This window comes from Hippocampus guttulatus, chromosome 12, assembly GCF_054856545.1.
Source record: "Hippocampus guttulatus isolate MCC_2025c chromosome 12, RoL_Hgut_1.0, whole genome shotgun sequence".
NCBI classification, from domain to species: Eukaryota; Metazoa; Chordata; class Actinopteri; order Syngnathiformes; family Syngnathidae; genus Hippocampus; species Hippocampus guttulatus.
In genome coordinates this window covers 16,854,896-16,870,509 of record NC_141272.1, presented here as the reverse complement: position 1 = coordinate 16,870,509, position 15,614 = coordinate 16,854,896, and the positions used below count along the sequence as shown (strand labels likewise).

The window sequence follows — 15,614 nt, the reverse complement described above, 5'->3', positions numbered from 1 at the left end:
TTTCGATTCATAGAACACCATCATTTTATTAATAGAATGGTCTAAATTTGCTTTAAAAAAAATAAAGTAAAACAAAACCACCCTCAACAACCCATTAAGTATTTATTAGGATTCAGTATACATAATATTTGTCACTGCAAGTGCAGATTATAAACATTTTTGAGTACTGGTTGTTTTCTTCAATGTTCTATTAATCATAGCCCTAGTAGAAGGAAGACTCTATTGACCATTATAGAATGAACAAGTCCAACAGCTGTGTACGTGGCATACTTGCTTGGTACTTCAATCTCTTTGCGCATCCTGGCACTCCGGTCATATTTTGGTACTTTGTGCCACCAGAACAACAAATGCAGGCTGACCGCTTTTATAATCTGCCGAGTACCCACTAGGGCCCCCACTCCAACGAGGAAGCGGGCGGTGCCAGACGCCAGTGCGGATCTTGTCAGTGTGGGTAAGGGAACAGGCAGAACTCCTTCGGGCTCAAACGTCTCCCCCAACTGTTTGTTCACCCAATATCCCACAGAGCAGCCAGCCCCGACTCCAAGGATGGTGGTGGTGTCCCCCCGGGTGGTGCTGTAATGCTCCAGCTCTGGGTATGTGTAGCTGAGAAAGAGGGGCAGCGTCAACGCCAGGATTGGCGAGACGCGACTGGTGAGCTGGAACCGGTCGAAGGCTTCCCAATAGGGGTGTGTGAGAAACAATAGGAGGGCTGCGAGCAAAACGCCACAGATGACATCCTAAAGGAGAAATAACAATAAATGATCAAGACTTCATAATTTAGCACTTTGCATGAACCATTCCATGCGCCCTGTAACCTGATAACATGATAAGCTGTACACTGCAATCATTGCTGTCCCTGAAAGTGTTAATTACTTGCACTTTGAAACAACTGCAATGTTTTATTTTCTTTGTTTTGATTTCATATGGGTTGATAAAGATAAATATTGACCCGGAGAAAAAAGGCTGAATTCAACTCATTTTTTTTTTAAAATAATACTTAATCTTTAACTCATTCACTCCCAAAGACGTACTTAGATGTCTTTTCAGAAGGGTCTGTTTCAGACCCTTTTCAAGTACAGTCAATATAAAATGAGGAGCTGGGATTAAATGTGTGGAGTGAATGAGTTCATAAGAAGTCAACGCAACTATCAACAAGCCAACTAAACTGGTCAATACAAAGATTACATTAACGCCTATTTCAACATAATGTACTTAGTAGGGCTGAGCGATATGGCTGAAAAAAATGTTTCACAAATATACAGTATGTACTTTACATCTACGGACGCGTGAAACTGCCAGTGTGGAGTAAAAATATTTGGACTGGCAAATATGGAAAAAAAGAGTGCCGGAAGTTCCCGGCATTTTGGCTGTTACGCAACATGAAAATAACCCAGTTTTAAATGGATCCCTTATCGACCGTCAGGAGTTTTAAAAATGCCGATGCCGATATGCTTTAAAATACCAAAGATCAGCCTGACAGACAATCGGTCCATCTCTAGTCTCTACATGTGCTCTTCTACAGACTGAAATGTTTTGGCTCTGATGTGGTGATTTTTCGGTACAAAAATCAAAAGAGGTGACAGGCAATCTGGAGCCTTTCCGAACTGACTAGATGAGAGGCACACAAAATCAACCACAACAATTCACATTGTAGTGTAGATTAGTCGTGGACCAGCTCAAATCATGAGTTTGTGTTTGTTGTAAAATTTTGCCCTTAAACCAAATTTTGCATCAAGATTTTTCAAAATCTGAAAATTTGTCCATTCATCCTTTCGGCAACACACCTCTGACATCGTTGCTGATTGTTGTTTACAGCCAACGTTTTAGGAGGTATTTTGAGAACGGCAGATGATGATGTCTTTAAAACCCTGCCAGAAAGTTTAACTAGATACGAATGAATAATGTATTTTGAATTGAGCTTGAATGTTTAATGCCGCGCCCGTGAGAGTGTTTGAGCGAGTATGAGGCCGACAAGCTCACCAGAACTGAGTGCATGCCGGTGTAGAGACGACTCAAGCACACCATGGTCGACAGTGTCACAGCCATCAGCAGACCCATCTCAAACTGGAACTGGCATGAGGAAAAAAATGCAAAACGCATGAAACGGTGACTAATAAGTGAACATTATGAGATACTGTAAAGAATGTGGTGTCATGTGAAGTCCTGACCACAGCATTTTAAACCTTTTGCCCCACCTGCTCTCTTCATTGTAAATATGTCATCAAATCTCCCATGTGGCCATCCTGTTCAAATGTGACGTGCAAATCCTTTCTGCACGACGCACTGGCCGTCATTAAGTGTGTGTGCTTCACTCCTCCGACTCTCCATTGCCTATCTCTTCCCAGCATCTTTTACCTCCAGCCGCAGGTTTTGTTTCTCCACCATTTCAATAACAGTGACAAGAGAAGCATTCATCTCCCACCCCCTCCACTTCGGTGTCTTTTCATGTCGGCAAGCAGCTGGAAGCCTATTCACTGGTAGTTTATCAAGAGAGAGTTTTTTTTTCTTCTTCTTCAATAGCCACAAAGGATGCCAGGAACAGGAGGGAGGGGGGGGTCAATGTGTGATTGACTGTGATGACCTCTGACCTGCTCCGGGAAGTTGCCCTGAGGCCTTATAGACATGCAGGGCGTTCTACATCAGTCCACAACTCATCTGCAGCGATGGAATCTCTTTGTTTCAGGGGATTTCTGATATTTCAGACCAAATTGAAGCGCCATACTGTACATGAATGTGTTGAGCTTTTGAGAGGATTTCTTTTACCTTGAGAAAAAAAAAACTGTACCAATTTGCTCAAGAGCCCATAAATGATTTAGTCTCCATTTTCATCGAAATAGCTCTTCAATTAAAACACTAACTAATGAAAGAAGCCCATGATTGAGCTATTGAGTGTTTTATTGACACGCTGGTGGACTTAAAGCGATAAAGAGGCGAAGGAGTCATGAAGAGGAGGAGGCGGGAGGTTGCGACGTGGACTGACAGTCATTGACTCCCCCGGAGTCCATCAAGAGACCAAACAGTAGCTTGACAGATGTTAGTTGCTAGAGACTGATGGAAAGTGCAGGCCCCGCCCCTCCCAGCCCTTTGTCCAGCCCCCTCGTTGCGACTGTTTGATCGACAGTGGGGGTCGCTCCCCATCTTCCCACTCGGCTAAAAGTGATAAAGCTTGCACAGACTGGCCTCAATAGTGTCCCTCCGCTACTGCTCAATTCAAGATGGCACACTAAAAATCCACTAAAACTGTTAAAATACCAGCACACCCTCCCCGCCCCCTCCCCTTTTTACAACGAGCCATGCCAATCGGCATTTGTTTGTCACCCTGTTTTGCAGTAGAGATGTGTTTTCCACATTTAACTTTCCATCAGTACATTTTTCAGCAGGTTAGCAAGGGGAGATAATGATCACTTGTTGCTAAGCAACTCGTGCCCACTGATGCAAAAAGAAAAATTCATCTATTTTGATATAATGTGTTCTAAAACTGACAAATGGCTGTTTTTCTGGTCATCTTCAAAGGAAAAGCCTAAACATAGTGATGTTTCATGCATTGTACCCAATGGGGGTTTTTTTCTATTTAACCCTTTCATGCACCCTGTAACCTGATAACATGATACGGTGTCCACTGTAGTAGCCGCTGTTCCTGAGAGGGTGAAGCATGTCTGGCTCACAATTTTCATTCGTGCTATCAAGTGTTTCTCACCTGGATTCTGGAAGGGGCACTCAGTAACAATGTAAAGGAGATTGCTGTGGCGGCCATGGCATGAGTCGAAGGCAGCCCATACTCTGCATCAACACGCGTCTCCAGCTTGACCACGGGAGGGGAGCAAGGACGGGGCAACTTTAGGACATCCTTCATCACCTGGCCGATGTACATCACCAGCTACAAGTGAGGAAATACACAGTTCTTCGTAAAAGTGATGTTAAATGAATGGAGATTTTCTTGTTGTGGATAGCAAGAGCATGGAAAAAGTAAAGATACTATTTTGCACATTGTAGCCTAAGTGGACAATTCATAAGAATGAAAACAAGGGCACGGAAAATCGAACAGGACCCCTCACACCCTGCCCACCACCTTTTCCAGCTACTCCCCTCAGGCAAACGCTACCAATCCATGCGCACCAAATCCAGCAGAAGTTCAATCCCCTTCTTCCTTCTAGCCATTAACTCCCTAAACAGTAACCCAAATCTACCTGTATAGTAGCTCTATGCAATTTTGCACACCCCCTGTGGAACAGCATTACCGCAATAATCATTGTAGCTCCAGCTCTGTACTTACTTGAACCATTGTCACTGATCAATGGTCCACAGCACCAGACACTTCTATACAAAGACCTCTGTAAAATTGCACACTTAAACTTTTTCTTTAAATACTGCTCAAGGTCACTTTAAAATGGTGAAATGATTTTCTCCACCAACTGCACAACTGTTACAGGATTGTATTCTGCCAGTGATCACTTTAGCTCTGCTTGCTACTTTGGACATTGTGTCACAGCTGTTATTGGGTGGTACTACCACACAACGGTACCCTTACATTACGGAATGTCTTTCCATACTTATTTGTCATGTTCTTGTTTATGATGATACTAGTGTAGCCTGTACGACCGGCGACAAATTCCTTGTGTGTTCTACATACTTGGCCAATAAAGATGATTCTGACTCTGATTCTGATAAGGTAATCCAGAACACACCCCTACCAGTCACATTATGATTACTTGCAAAATATAATGAAAGATCTACATCAAATATTCTGCTTTTCCAAAGACAGTCACGCTCAATTTTGATTGACAGTCAGATTGTTATTGCGGCTTTTTGCAAGTGTGTAAAACCGCCCTGCAAACAACTCTCTTGAAGCCGTACACTTCGACACCCCTGCAAACTACAACCTAAGTAAAACAAAAAAAAAGTTTATACTTTTTTTAGTCAATTGAAATTCCAAATTTGGATACAGCGCCAGACCCCAAGGTACTTGCAGACTTTGTATTGGTCTGCCGTGGTAAAGAAGGAGCTGAGCCAAAGGGCGAAGCTCTCAATTTACCGGTCAATCTACGTCCCAACCCTCATCTATGGTCACGAGCTATGGGTCGTGACCGAAAGAACGAGATCCCGGATACAAGCGGCCGAAATTAGTTTTCTCCACAAGGTGTCCGGGCTCTCCCTTAGCGATAAAGTGAGAAGCTCGGTCATCCGGGAGAGGCTCAAGAGTCGAGCTGCTAGTCCTCCGTGTCGAGAGAAGCCAGATGAGGTGGCTCGGGCATGTGATTAGGATGCCTCCTGGACGCCTCCCTGGTGAGGTGTTCCGGGCATGTCGCAATGGCAGGAGGCCCCAGGGATGACCCAGGACGCACTGGAGAGACTATATCACCCAGCAGGCCCGAGAACGCCTCAGGATCCCCCGGGAAGAGCTGGAAGAAGTGGCTGGGGAGAAGGAAGTCTGGGCTTCCCTGCTAAAGCTGCTGCCCCTGCGACCCGACCCCGGATAAGCGGTGGAAAATGGATGAATGGATGGATGGATACAGCGCCAGTATTGGATAGCATATCTTATGCAAATGGTCATAACGTATGATTAGTTAGTGTATCATGCATCAACAATAACTTTGATCCTCTCCTCTTTCATCTATAACTGCTTCAGACAACAAAGTGTATACAGAAAAGTGGTGAAGATTGCACGACTGTCTGTGTCCTATGTGTTGTGTTGTGTTATTTTTGTTATTTTGACTTCAAAATGGCGCCGCGAGAGTGGCTGCCTTTCCAGCAGCTCCTATATTTTGTTGTTCTACTTCTTCCTTTCATAACTTTGCTGCTGTGAATTGGGAATTTCTCCATTGCGAGACTAATAAAGGTTTTCTTATCTTATCTTATAACACTCATGCATTTCTACATCACTACAAACCACATCTGACAAAGTACTATTTTTTTGGTCACTTCAAATGAAATTGAATTGTTTTAAAAAGGCAGAATTTCTAATTGCTGCTGCAAGTCACTATGATTGTGTAAAGTCTACCCAATAGAGTGTCTGCGTGGTGATCCTGTATAGGATATTCCATTTCCTGCAGTATTCTCTGTAAAGTAATGCCGTCTCAGTTCCCCACTGGTAAATAACAGTAATGGAAGCTGTAAAATTCTAGAGGACATAACCGTGAACAGTAAAACTTAAAATCTCCAATTAGGCCGTGTGCTAAAAGTAACCACACACCCATGAATAAGTGATTACAATCTCAACATGAAAAGAGATGGGATAAACCACAAGGGCTGCAGTCGTATCGTACCAAAAGTCGTTAAATTAAGGGGGAGAGGTTTGAGATCACAGCTTCTTAAAACGGTGGGTTCAATATTCCGCCATAGCCGATGACGTATTTCTTGACAGGAAGACACAAATAGTGCATGGGTTCTGTGTGCATTCTTTGTGGGTGGAGTGTGCAGGTGTGCGTATAAAGTACCATTTGAATGTGTTCGCTCAGCCAAATGTGCCTTCTCCTCTCTTCCCCAGGTGCCCTGAGAGTAGCAGCCAGCTCAACTCAGTCTTATTTAAAGAGTTGCTTTTTATATTTCATGATTGGCTGACAGTGAGAGATAGGGACGCCATGTGTGGAGTGGGGGCACATAGCAATAATGAGAGTATTAGTAGAAAGGTCATATTTTCAGATATGCTCAAAATGTAATCAGAAAATACGTGTTGCTGTCGAAAAAAAGGTCTACCGAGCTTCTGATACCGTGCAGGATTACAAGAGAGAAAAAAGGCTGAATATGAGCGTCATAAGCATCGACTTTCATTCCACATTTTTGTTCAAGTAGGAAATTAAATGTGAGGTTTTAGTTTTTATGGGGATTATGTCTGCGGTAAGCATAATTTTTTTTAAATACCTGGTTGTTTAGCTGTTTTAAAATTTTATCTTCGGCTCATTTTTTAATCAGGAAAATTACATTTGCTTGCACTTTTGACGACCGACTACCCTCAAAACACCCCTTAGTCAGCAATATATTGTAGCACCCCTTAGACGACCAATGTCTTGTTGCGAGAAACTGGACAATATTTATCCATTCAAAATCATTGTACACATTGTTAATAATTTCCAAAAACGGTGATAAATTGGCACACAAAATTGATGTGGACAACTGTAGCGATGCACACTTCAACCTCTTCATGACTGACCTCCAAGAGAATGAGGAAATGAGCAGCTTACATACAGTAATTCTCTCATGCCAAATTTGCTTGGTTTTATAAATCCCCAGGATATGAACACACAATGCGTTCCGAAATGCTTTTTGTAAGCTGAATCGTTTATAAATCATTAAATATGGCTGCGTGAAGAATAATCCACTCGCAGGATGATGAGAATTCCCCCAATTCACTAAAAAGCAACTTCACAAATGCACCATTGCAATTTAGAATACCATTAAATTCAATCAACCGTACCGTCAACAAGAATTGACTGTCTGGGGAAAGGCCTCCAACGTAATTTGATTGAGCTAAAGCAGTGGTTCTTAACCTGGGTTCGAGTGAACCATAGGGGTTCTGTGAAATGGTCTCAGGGGTTCGACGGTGCCTCTGCCATGGAGGTTAAGACACAGCCGACTCAACATGTCAATTAGCTATGACACGCCCGCCTGGCCATCATTGGCTCCACATGATCACATTACATTGCTTGTCCAATCAGTGCTGCGGGAAATTTAGTTCGCTCTGTCGTCACCGTGTGACTGCCATGATCGTACGTCATGCACAGTTCATTTTGTGCACAACTAAAAAAAAACGTTTACTTATGTCTTGAAATATTATTTACTTTTTTCAATTTTTAATCAATGCGCTTTTTATGTGTTGAATTTATTTTAAAAAATATATATATTTTTTTCACTAATGATGGTTTCGGTGAATGTGCACACGAACTGGTTGGGTTCAGTACTTCTAACAAGGTTAAGAACCACTGCGCTAAAGTTTGGCAAGTTTATGAAGAAAATGTTCAAAATGTACTGTATATTTCAAGGTTATGGGAAATTGTTCAAGCACAAATAACATCACTTTGTATCTGAATAAATAGCATGATCGCGCAGTATATTTTATATTACGACCAAACAATGCTGTATTTAGATACATAGCAAACATAATGCCAAACAAAACATGAGCTTGTGTGCAAAATCCCCTTTTGTTGTCATGCCTAAAAATAATGTTATTCCCTTGCATTTCAACAGCACTAATTTCAACACCTACTCACTAACACACAACCGGGTCCACGAAATGGACAATAAACAGAGGCCAGGCAATGCTGAGCCCATTAAGCACGCCTGGCCTCATCTATTAACCGTGGCTGCATTCACACAACACGACATACTGAGTAGACCCTCATCCTCTACGTCGCCCTCCTCTGCATTCAAACAATGTAGCCCGAATGCGTGGCTGACATGATACCCTCACTCTGCACCCACACATCACGTTCAGCCCTATGATGCCAGCCTCTCACTGGTGCCTTTGTACGAGTCACGTTAAAAAAGGCTGACCTGGGAACTGTATGGTCATATTTCGGAGTGACAAGAGGTCAAGTCACAGGGAAGTGTGTCCATGTGTGTGGCTTCTGATTGGGGTCAGCGTCGAGTTGGACTTTGATCTGTCAACATCAGGAAGCAAGCGAGGGAAGAAGGGTGTGTGTTCCGTTAGTCAAGAAAAAACCCTGACACACATTTAGCGTTTCTTAAATTGTGTGTCTTAAATCATGATGGGTGAAACGAATTGCAAAATAGTAAATGTTTGCAACATCTTTTGCTTCAGTTCAATGCACATTGTTCTGGTCCTTCTTGTGTGTGTGTTTGTGTTTTGGACACTCTGGACCAATTTAATCGAGACCCACCTTTTTTGACATAGATGGAGCGAGTCACAACTTCTCAGTAAGTTTGCAGCCTTGATGGGTGACAACCAGAACACACAGTGAGGCTGCTTTTAACCATTTTGGTCCCTCACCTAAGGAACAGCCTGCCAGACGACATCAGGTCCGCAAAGACTGTTGATATTTTTAAGGGGAGGCTCAAGGCACACCTTTTGATTTTAGCTTTTGAATAATTTATTGATTCATTTTGAATCTCCCAATCAATTTAAGTAATTGACCTGCCATGCATGTTTTTGGAATGCGGTAGGAAATTGGAGTACCCGGAGGAAAAGCCATGCAGGCACGGGGAGAAGACGCAAAATCCACACAGGAAGGTCGGACCCGGAATCGAACCCTGCACCTCTGCTCTGCGAGGCCAACGTACTAACCAGTAGACCACGTGCCGCCCACCACAGTTCATATAATATCAAATTTACATTCTAATTTTAAAAATCATGCCATGCTTAGTGCATGTGTTAAAAAAATACAACCTTGGACCCTTTATAAACTGCCGTCATTAATATACAGTGGTGCCTTGAGATGAATGCTTACAACACAGTCATCGTATGATTTGACAAGCCAAAGTTAACCAACAAATGATCATTCATCATTCAATAGTTGTTTGTCCACGCAGAACATGCTCTTAAAATGCGTGAATGTACTTCAGTTGTGGGCCTGAGTTGTTTTTAATGTGGGGGCAGGTGGGGGCACAGGAACAGCATAATACAAAGAACCCAATGAACATTACACTAGTCCATAAGCACAATGGTGGGTCGTTGTTAGAAGTTCATAGTGATGCAGCCCCGGGGGATGACAGTCCAAATGGTCCACTCAAAGTGACAGAAAGCACAGACCGGTCATGAGGCCTATAAAACACTCGGTTGGCACACCAGGGTGAGGAGAACACAGAGGAAAGCTGGTAATGGCTAACTAGAGGGCGGAGAATTAGTGTGTTTAGCCTGAGAGATGAAGAGAGGGTACGTGTGTGTGTGTGTGTGTGTGTGTGTGTGTGTGTGTGTGTGTGTGTGTGTGTGTGTGTGTGTGTGTGTGTGTGTGTGTGTGTGTGTGTAGGAGAAGAGTTCACACAGGGGCCTAGTGTAGCCAGGATGGCAAAAAGAATGCTATCTCCTACCCTAAGGGGGGCAAACTAGGGGTTCAGTCACAGGGCACCCACTAAGGGCTCGAGGCAGGGACACAAAGGGCAGAAAAACACATTGCTTGACACACACTCTGAATTTACTCTGTAAAATGTCAAAATCTTTTTTTCTGGCCACGATAGGATTCAAGGCTCTCTCGTGTTGTGGGATTTTCTAGTAGGCAAAACATCTGAAAAGGTAAAAGCCTTTTCCTTCTGCTGTCCTCATGTATGGCCTCTCAGTAAGGGGTCTGATCAGTCTGGGCCGCAATGGACCCTGGCCTGGGGATATATGGACAGGCATGGTGTCATAGACAGGTCACTGGAGAGGGTAGAATGATGAAAGAAGGTTGAAGGGTGAAAAGAGGGAGACGGGACTGCAGAAAGAAGAGAGGATGCTTTGTGAAGAGCATTCTGGGGTGCTCAGACCAATAACATGCGTACGAGGCGTGTCAGAAAGCTTCCAGGACTTCTGTCACGACAGTATACAAACGAAGATACAAACTACCAGTTTTCCCCCTCCGCTCTCTGCGGTCGGGAAACATTTTTCCATACAAAACCTTTGTCAGGTTGTCAAACAACAAGCAAAGTGATGAAGAGATGAATTACACCAGACTTAGGAGGGTCATCATCTGTAATGAGTCATGGATCTTCTAGTACAAGCTGAGCCTTCACTGGACTTCAGCAAAGCAGATGAAAACGAGATAATCAAATGCCAAAGTCAAAGTCATGCCGTCTCAGGAGGCATCAGTCACTGTGAGTTCTTGCTCCAGGACCAGACCATCAATCAGACGTCCTACAAAGAGATGCTGTGGGGTTTGCTTCGTTTGGTGTGCAAGAAGTGGTAAGAGTTGTGGCGGTCCAACTGGCTAAGTACTTTACCATGACAAAGGCTCCTGCTTGTAATGCCCTGAGCAACTGACAGTTTCTGCTCAAGTAGATCACTGCCATACTGGAGCAACCTCCACAAAGTTGGAGCTCCAGAGCATGCCAGAAGAAATCCTTCCAAGAGTGCATGAGTGCAGTTCTAGGAGTGCAAATATTTTGAAACACCAGTCCCACAACATTATGACCATTTGCACAATCTCATATCAAATACTCTGCTTCTACGAAGAGACAAATGTTCTGTTTTGATGAAACTTATGAGAGTGGTAATAATTAAAAATATATACAAAGCTCGGAATAAGCGGTGAATGCGGTGTTTATATGACAAAATGCAGAGCTCCCAAATGTTACAGAATCACAGAATGAACGCTGACTTGTTAGGCCTGTCACACATCGAGATTGTTCCAAATATTAAAAAACAAACAAACAAAAAATTGAGTAGTCATTGCCTAGTGGTGGCCCGGTGGTCCAGTAGTTAGCGTGTCGACCTCACAGTGCAGCTCCGGCCTCCCTGTATGGAGTTTGCATGTTCTCCCTGGGCCCGCGTGGGTTTTCTCCGGGTATTCCGGTTTCCTCCCACATTGCAAAAACATGCATGGCAGGCTGAACACATTAAATTGTCCCTAGGTGTGAATGTGAGCGTGGATGGTTGTTCGTCTGTGTGTGCCCTGCGATTGGCTTCACCTGTTCAGGGTGTCCCCCGCCTACTCCCCGAAGACAGCTGGGATAGGCTTCAGCACGCCCCGCGACCCTTGTGAGGATAAAGTGGATTGGAAAATGGATGGATGGATGGATAGTCATTGCTTATTATGGCATGAGCGGCTAAACACATTGAGGCTCTGTTTTGGCCTTGTCAAAGTACACGGGGGTTTTTTTGTCGTTCACGATGGTTATGCTGTCAGGCTACCAGATAAATATCGTTCTTTGTCTTGGACCTGGCCAGATGTCACACTACAATCTGGCACCGACCAGGCCCTGGCCAATTGTTGCATGCTTCCGTCAAGATTCAGTCCATCGGCTCAGGTGTGTCAGGGAGGCGGGACAAGCAGCTGTTAAAGTCATTTTGACGGAGGATTTATGTGCAGCTGTGTTAATAAATGTGTTTAGCGGCACCACATTTGCAAATCAGCTACAAGCTTTGCACTTAGCAAACGTAGCATGAGATGAAATGCTGCGTATACTTTCCAAGCCACTCATTCCTACCGACTGCTGCCGGGCTGCTGAATAAACATACGTGAATCCCATTGTAAATAGCACAGCCACCTTATGCTGTGTTTTCTATGCTATTGCTAATTTATTATATTTATTCTACAAATATATTGCTAATGCTATATTTATATTGCACTTATATTGAACGGTGTACAGTTCTTTTCTGAAACATTTATTTTGTGCAATGAAACACTTTGTTTCCCCCAATTTTGCTGCTGTAGACTGCAAATTTCCCCAGTGTGGGACAAATAAAGGGTTATCTTATCTTATCTAACATCTCTCCTTTTGTTCAAGCCACTTTTTAAACACTGAATTGTGATTGCGTGCGCCACATCCAGGCTCGTATCATAAATCGGAGGACACTGTCTTGCTATTGTCAAAGAACCAATCAAAGAATGATGTCGGACATGTTACATTATGCGGGCGAGACCAACAACAATTCTAACATGCCAGACTTTGGTTTTCGTGGTTGTGACAGGTCCCAGACTCCAGACGACCATTCGTTGAATATGTGACACTACACAGGTTATGATGGACCAAGAAAACTCAAAATCGGCTACGAGACACTAGGTTTTTTTCTGTGACACATCTGTCGGCTCAAAATCAGGCTACATTAGTGTCGTTGAATGTCTGCATTACCCAGCTTGAATAGCTGGGTCAGTGGCGTGCATGTTCTGTCTTGATATAAATGCAGTTATATCGTCCTTTACGTGCTTGAAAATGGCGACAATCAACCAACGCTCGGCTGAGAAGAGAGAACTTTTTCAACCTATTTTTAACTTGTTTGAAAGCAATCGCGACTACTGTGCTGAATAGATAATTAGAATCATATGATATTTACATCAATCTGTGCGTGTCAGGCCGCTTTAATACGGCTCTTCTGATGAACGGAGGGGAGCATGCAAAGAGAAATTCAAATCTGTCTCCATGTCTCAAGTCTCCATGTAAAGCCAGTGAGAGAACCATTTTGTCGTGGTTTAGCTGGTTTAGTTAGCTGGCCAATATAGTGTTTACCACAAATTATTTTTAATATTGTTTCTCACCTACTGAAAGGTGTATATTTCAGAAAACTCTCTCATTTCTTGAACTACATTAAGTCATTAAACTCCATCTTGAGGATTATTATCTCACCAGTGAATATTCTAATCACTTTAACCGGAATATTTAATTCTTTATACTTTACCTCTCAAGGTGCCATTTTAGGGCCTTTCACACTTCCAAACTTGGATTCGTAAATGTTTGTTTTATTCCTAGACCACTGGTGTAAGCTTATAAATGCACAGCCGTGAACCCACTGTTATGTTTCATGCTAAAACGCTGGCTGCTTAAGTGAAGTTGCCCAAAGGCTTTTTCCGTTTAATGCCTTATATTTTTGTTCATTAACCATGACCCGAAAAGACTTTTTTTTCTTCATTATTGTTGTAGTGTGCTATGGAGTAGAGTGCATTATACTTTTTTTCTGGCAATGAGACACAGCTCTCAGTATTGAGTATCATGAATACAGTATACAGCCGAGTATATATTTTGACTCACAGTCCACATGTTAACGAGGCGTCGACAAAGGAAGGGGTCCAGGTACCAATGAATACATGGTAGACAGGTGATATAAAAGACTTCGTGACCAAGGCCAGCCGAGAACAGAAAAAGGAAGTGCAGCAGCCAGTTCCTCACTTCATACTCCGGTGCGCCGCAGCCCTGTTATATAACAAACAAGCAGCAATGAATAAAACAATGCCTCAACCAAACGCTTTAAGTTTGAATCTCATCTGCGGCTCATTAAAATAACCATTTTGATGATCATATCTGTTCATTGGCAGAGACAGTAAAAGTACTTGCTCTTTATATATATATATATATATATATATATATACGAAACATTTACGAAAGTGTTAAATGTTCAACACCCAATCGTGTGTTACAGCAACAAAATGACTTGCTTGATTGTGCAGTACTGATGACACTTCTGAGATTATATTAACACTAATTAGTGTTCACAATGCGGATAAAAAATACGGCATGCCTTAACTAAAACACTTAAATAAAACACACTAAAAGATTTCTGTTTAAAAACAAATTTTCTTTTATGAAATCAATTTCAGGCAGATTGTACAAAACAATAGGGTACCATTATGTTCTTTCATCATTTTCAAATGATAACTTCCTGTATGCCAATAATACTGTGCTATATTGTTCTTAGTCTTTGCATCTCCTTTCCGCACTCATCTTTAAACATATTTAATTTACATAAAAATAAATCAGGAAAATGAATTCAGCATCAATTCAACTCCTAAACTAATGTAAAAGTAAAAAATACAGACTGAATGAACAAACGCAAAAAGTTTTTTTTCATTTCATTATAGATACGTCTACACAAAAATACTTTCTATCTTTTATTAATTTACAATGTACTTGCCCATATTCATCAAGGAAATAATAAACAGCGACAGCGATTACTTGAAGAGCATTTGATTACAAGGCATTTTCCCTTCTGATGTTGGTTGACGTTGCCTTGTGTAAAACATGGTAGTAATGTTAAACTGAGATGTTCAGATCCACATCATTTTTTGGGCAGTAAATGTAAAATGCTGGGATCAAGTTAATAGATGTGGATTTACATCTAACCACCTAACTATTTATGAACTGTGTTTTTATCTGCACTTTTTTGCGCTTTTGTCAGAGTGTACTGCACTGTACAGTAAAGAGAACGGTGGACTCCAGGAAGAAGAGCAGGCCTCTTCCAAAGCTAATGGAGGTAATACATCCTCCACCCTTCCACCACTGCTGATGGTTGTTTGGGTATGCCATTTAAAACCTTCAATGTCAATACTTAACACGTTTTCGGAGTCATATTAATCAAAAATGTGTTTTTATGAAGCAGTGGTTGATCTCAAGTTCTTCATCCTTGAATTAGTTTGACACTATTGTTACGACAAATCTGCAACGTGTCGAGAAATAGGCAGACAGAGTGGCAAATCTAAGCAATTGCCTCTTTGCAGATGAAGATCTGGCTGCAAAGAGAAAAAGCAAGACTAACAAGAAAAGCCAGTCAGAGTTCGAAAAATATGAATTGCACTCTTTTCCTTGTCCGTTTTCTAATCTGACATACTGATACCAGAGGTGTATTTGAATGGTTTCTCTAGGTTTGCAATAGGGGAGTTGCGGGAGCACTAACAGTACACAGTAGTACAGTACTTACGTCTTCGTTGTATTTATAGTTAAAATTGCTGTCCTGGCGCTCCCACGTCGTCTTACGTAAATCACGTGATTGGTGAATTTGGTCGGGGTCTCCAGCGAGCGCCATCCCCCGACTGTGACGCGTCGCCTGGACAAGGTAAAGTCCACATCGTCTCTGAAAGGCCGCCACAAGCTCCGAATCTTGCAGGTACACCAGGGCCTCCAGTTTGGCCGGTGAAGAGAATATGTGCTCAAATGTGTTGAAAGCGACTTTGAAAAGAAGCAAGCGCCGCACCACGCACGCGTCCGGCTGGTGTGTGTGACAGGTACGCGCGGCTGGGCGGTGCTAGGTGGACTCGGGA

General features: G+C 42.6%; 1 protein-coding gene across 2 annotated transcripts; it reads right to left on the bottom strand.

The window, feature by feature from the left end:
• Positions 1-85: 85 nt before the first annotated feature.
• sgpp2 (sphingosine-1-phosphate phosphatase 2) lies at positions 86-15,614 on the bottom strand. 2 transcript variants are annotated; one of them, XM_086124943.1, is made up of 5 exons: positions 15,275-15,614; positions 13,612-13,773; positions 3,698-3,877; positions 1,981-2,070; positions 86-737 (listed from the first exon to the last, which is right to left on the bottom strand). In XM_086124943.1, exons 1-5 carry the CDS (start codon positions 15,377-15,379, stop codon positions 195-197), a joined length of 1,080 nt encoding a protein of 359 aa, XP_085981069.1. In that variant the 5' UTR covers positions 15,380-15,614; the 3' UTR covers positions 86-194. The 2 variants fall into 2 exon arrangements, with proteins under 2 accessions (XP_085981069.1, XP_085981070.1); XM_086124944.1 differs by lacking the exon at positions 13,612-13,773.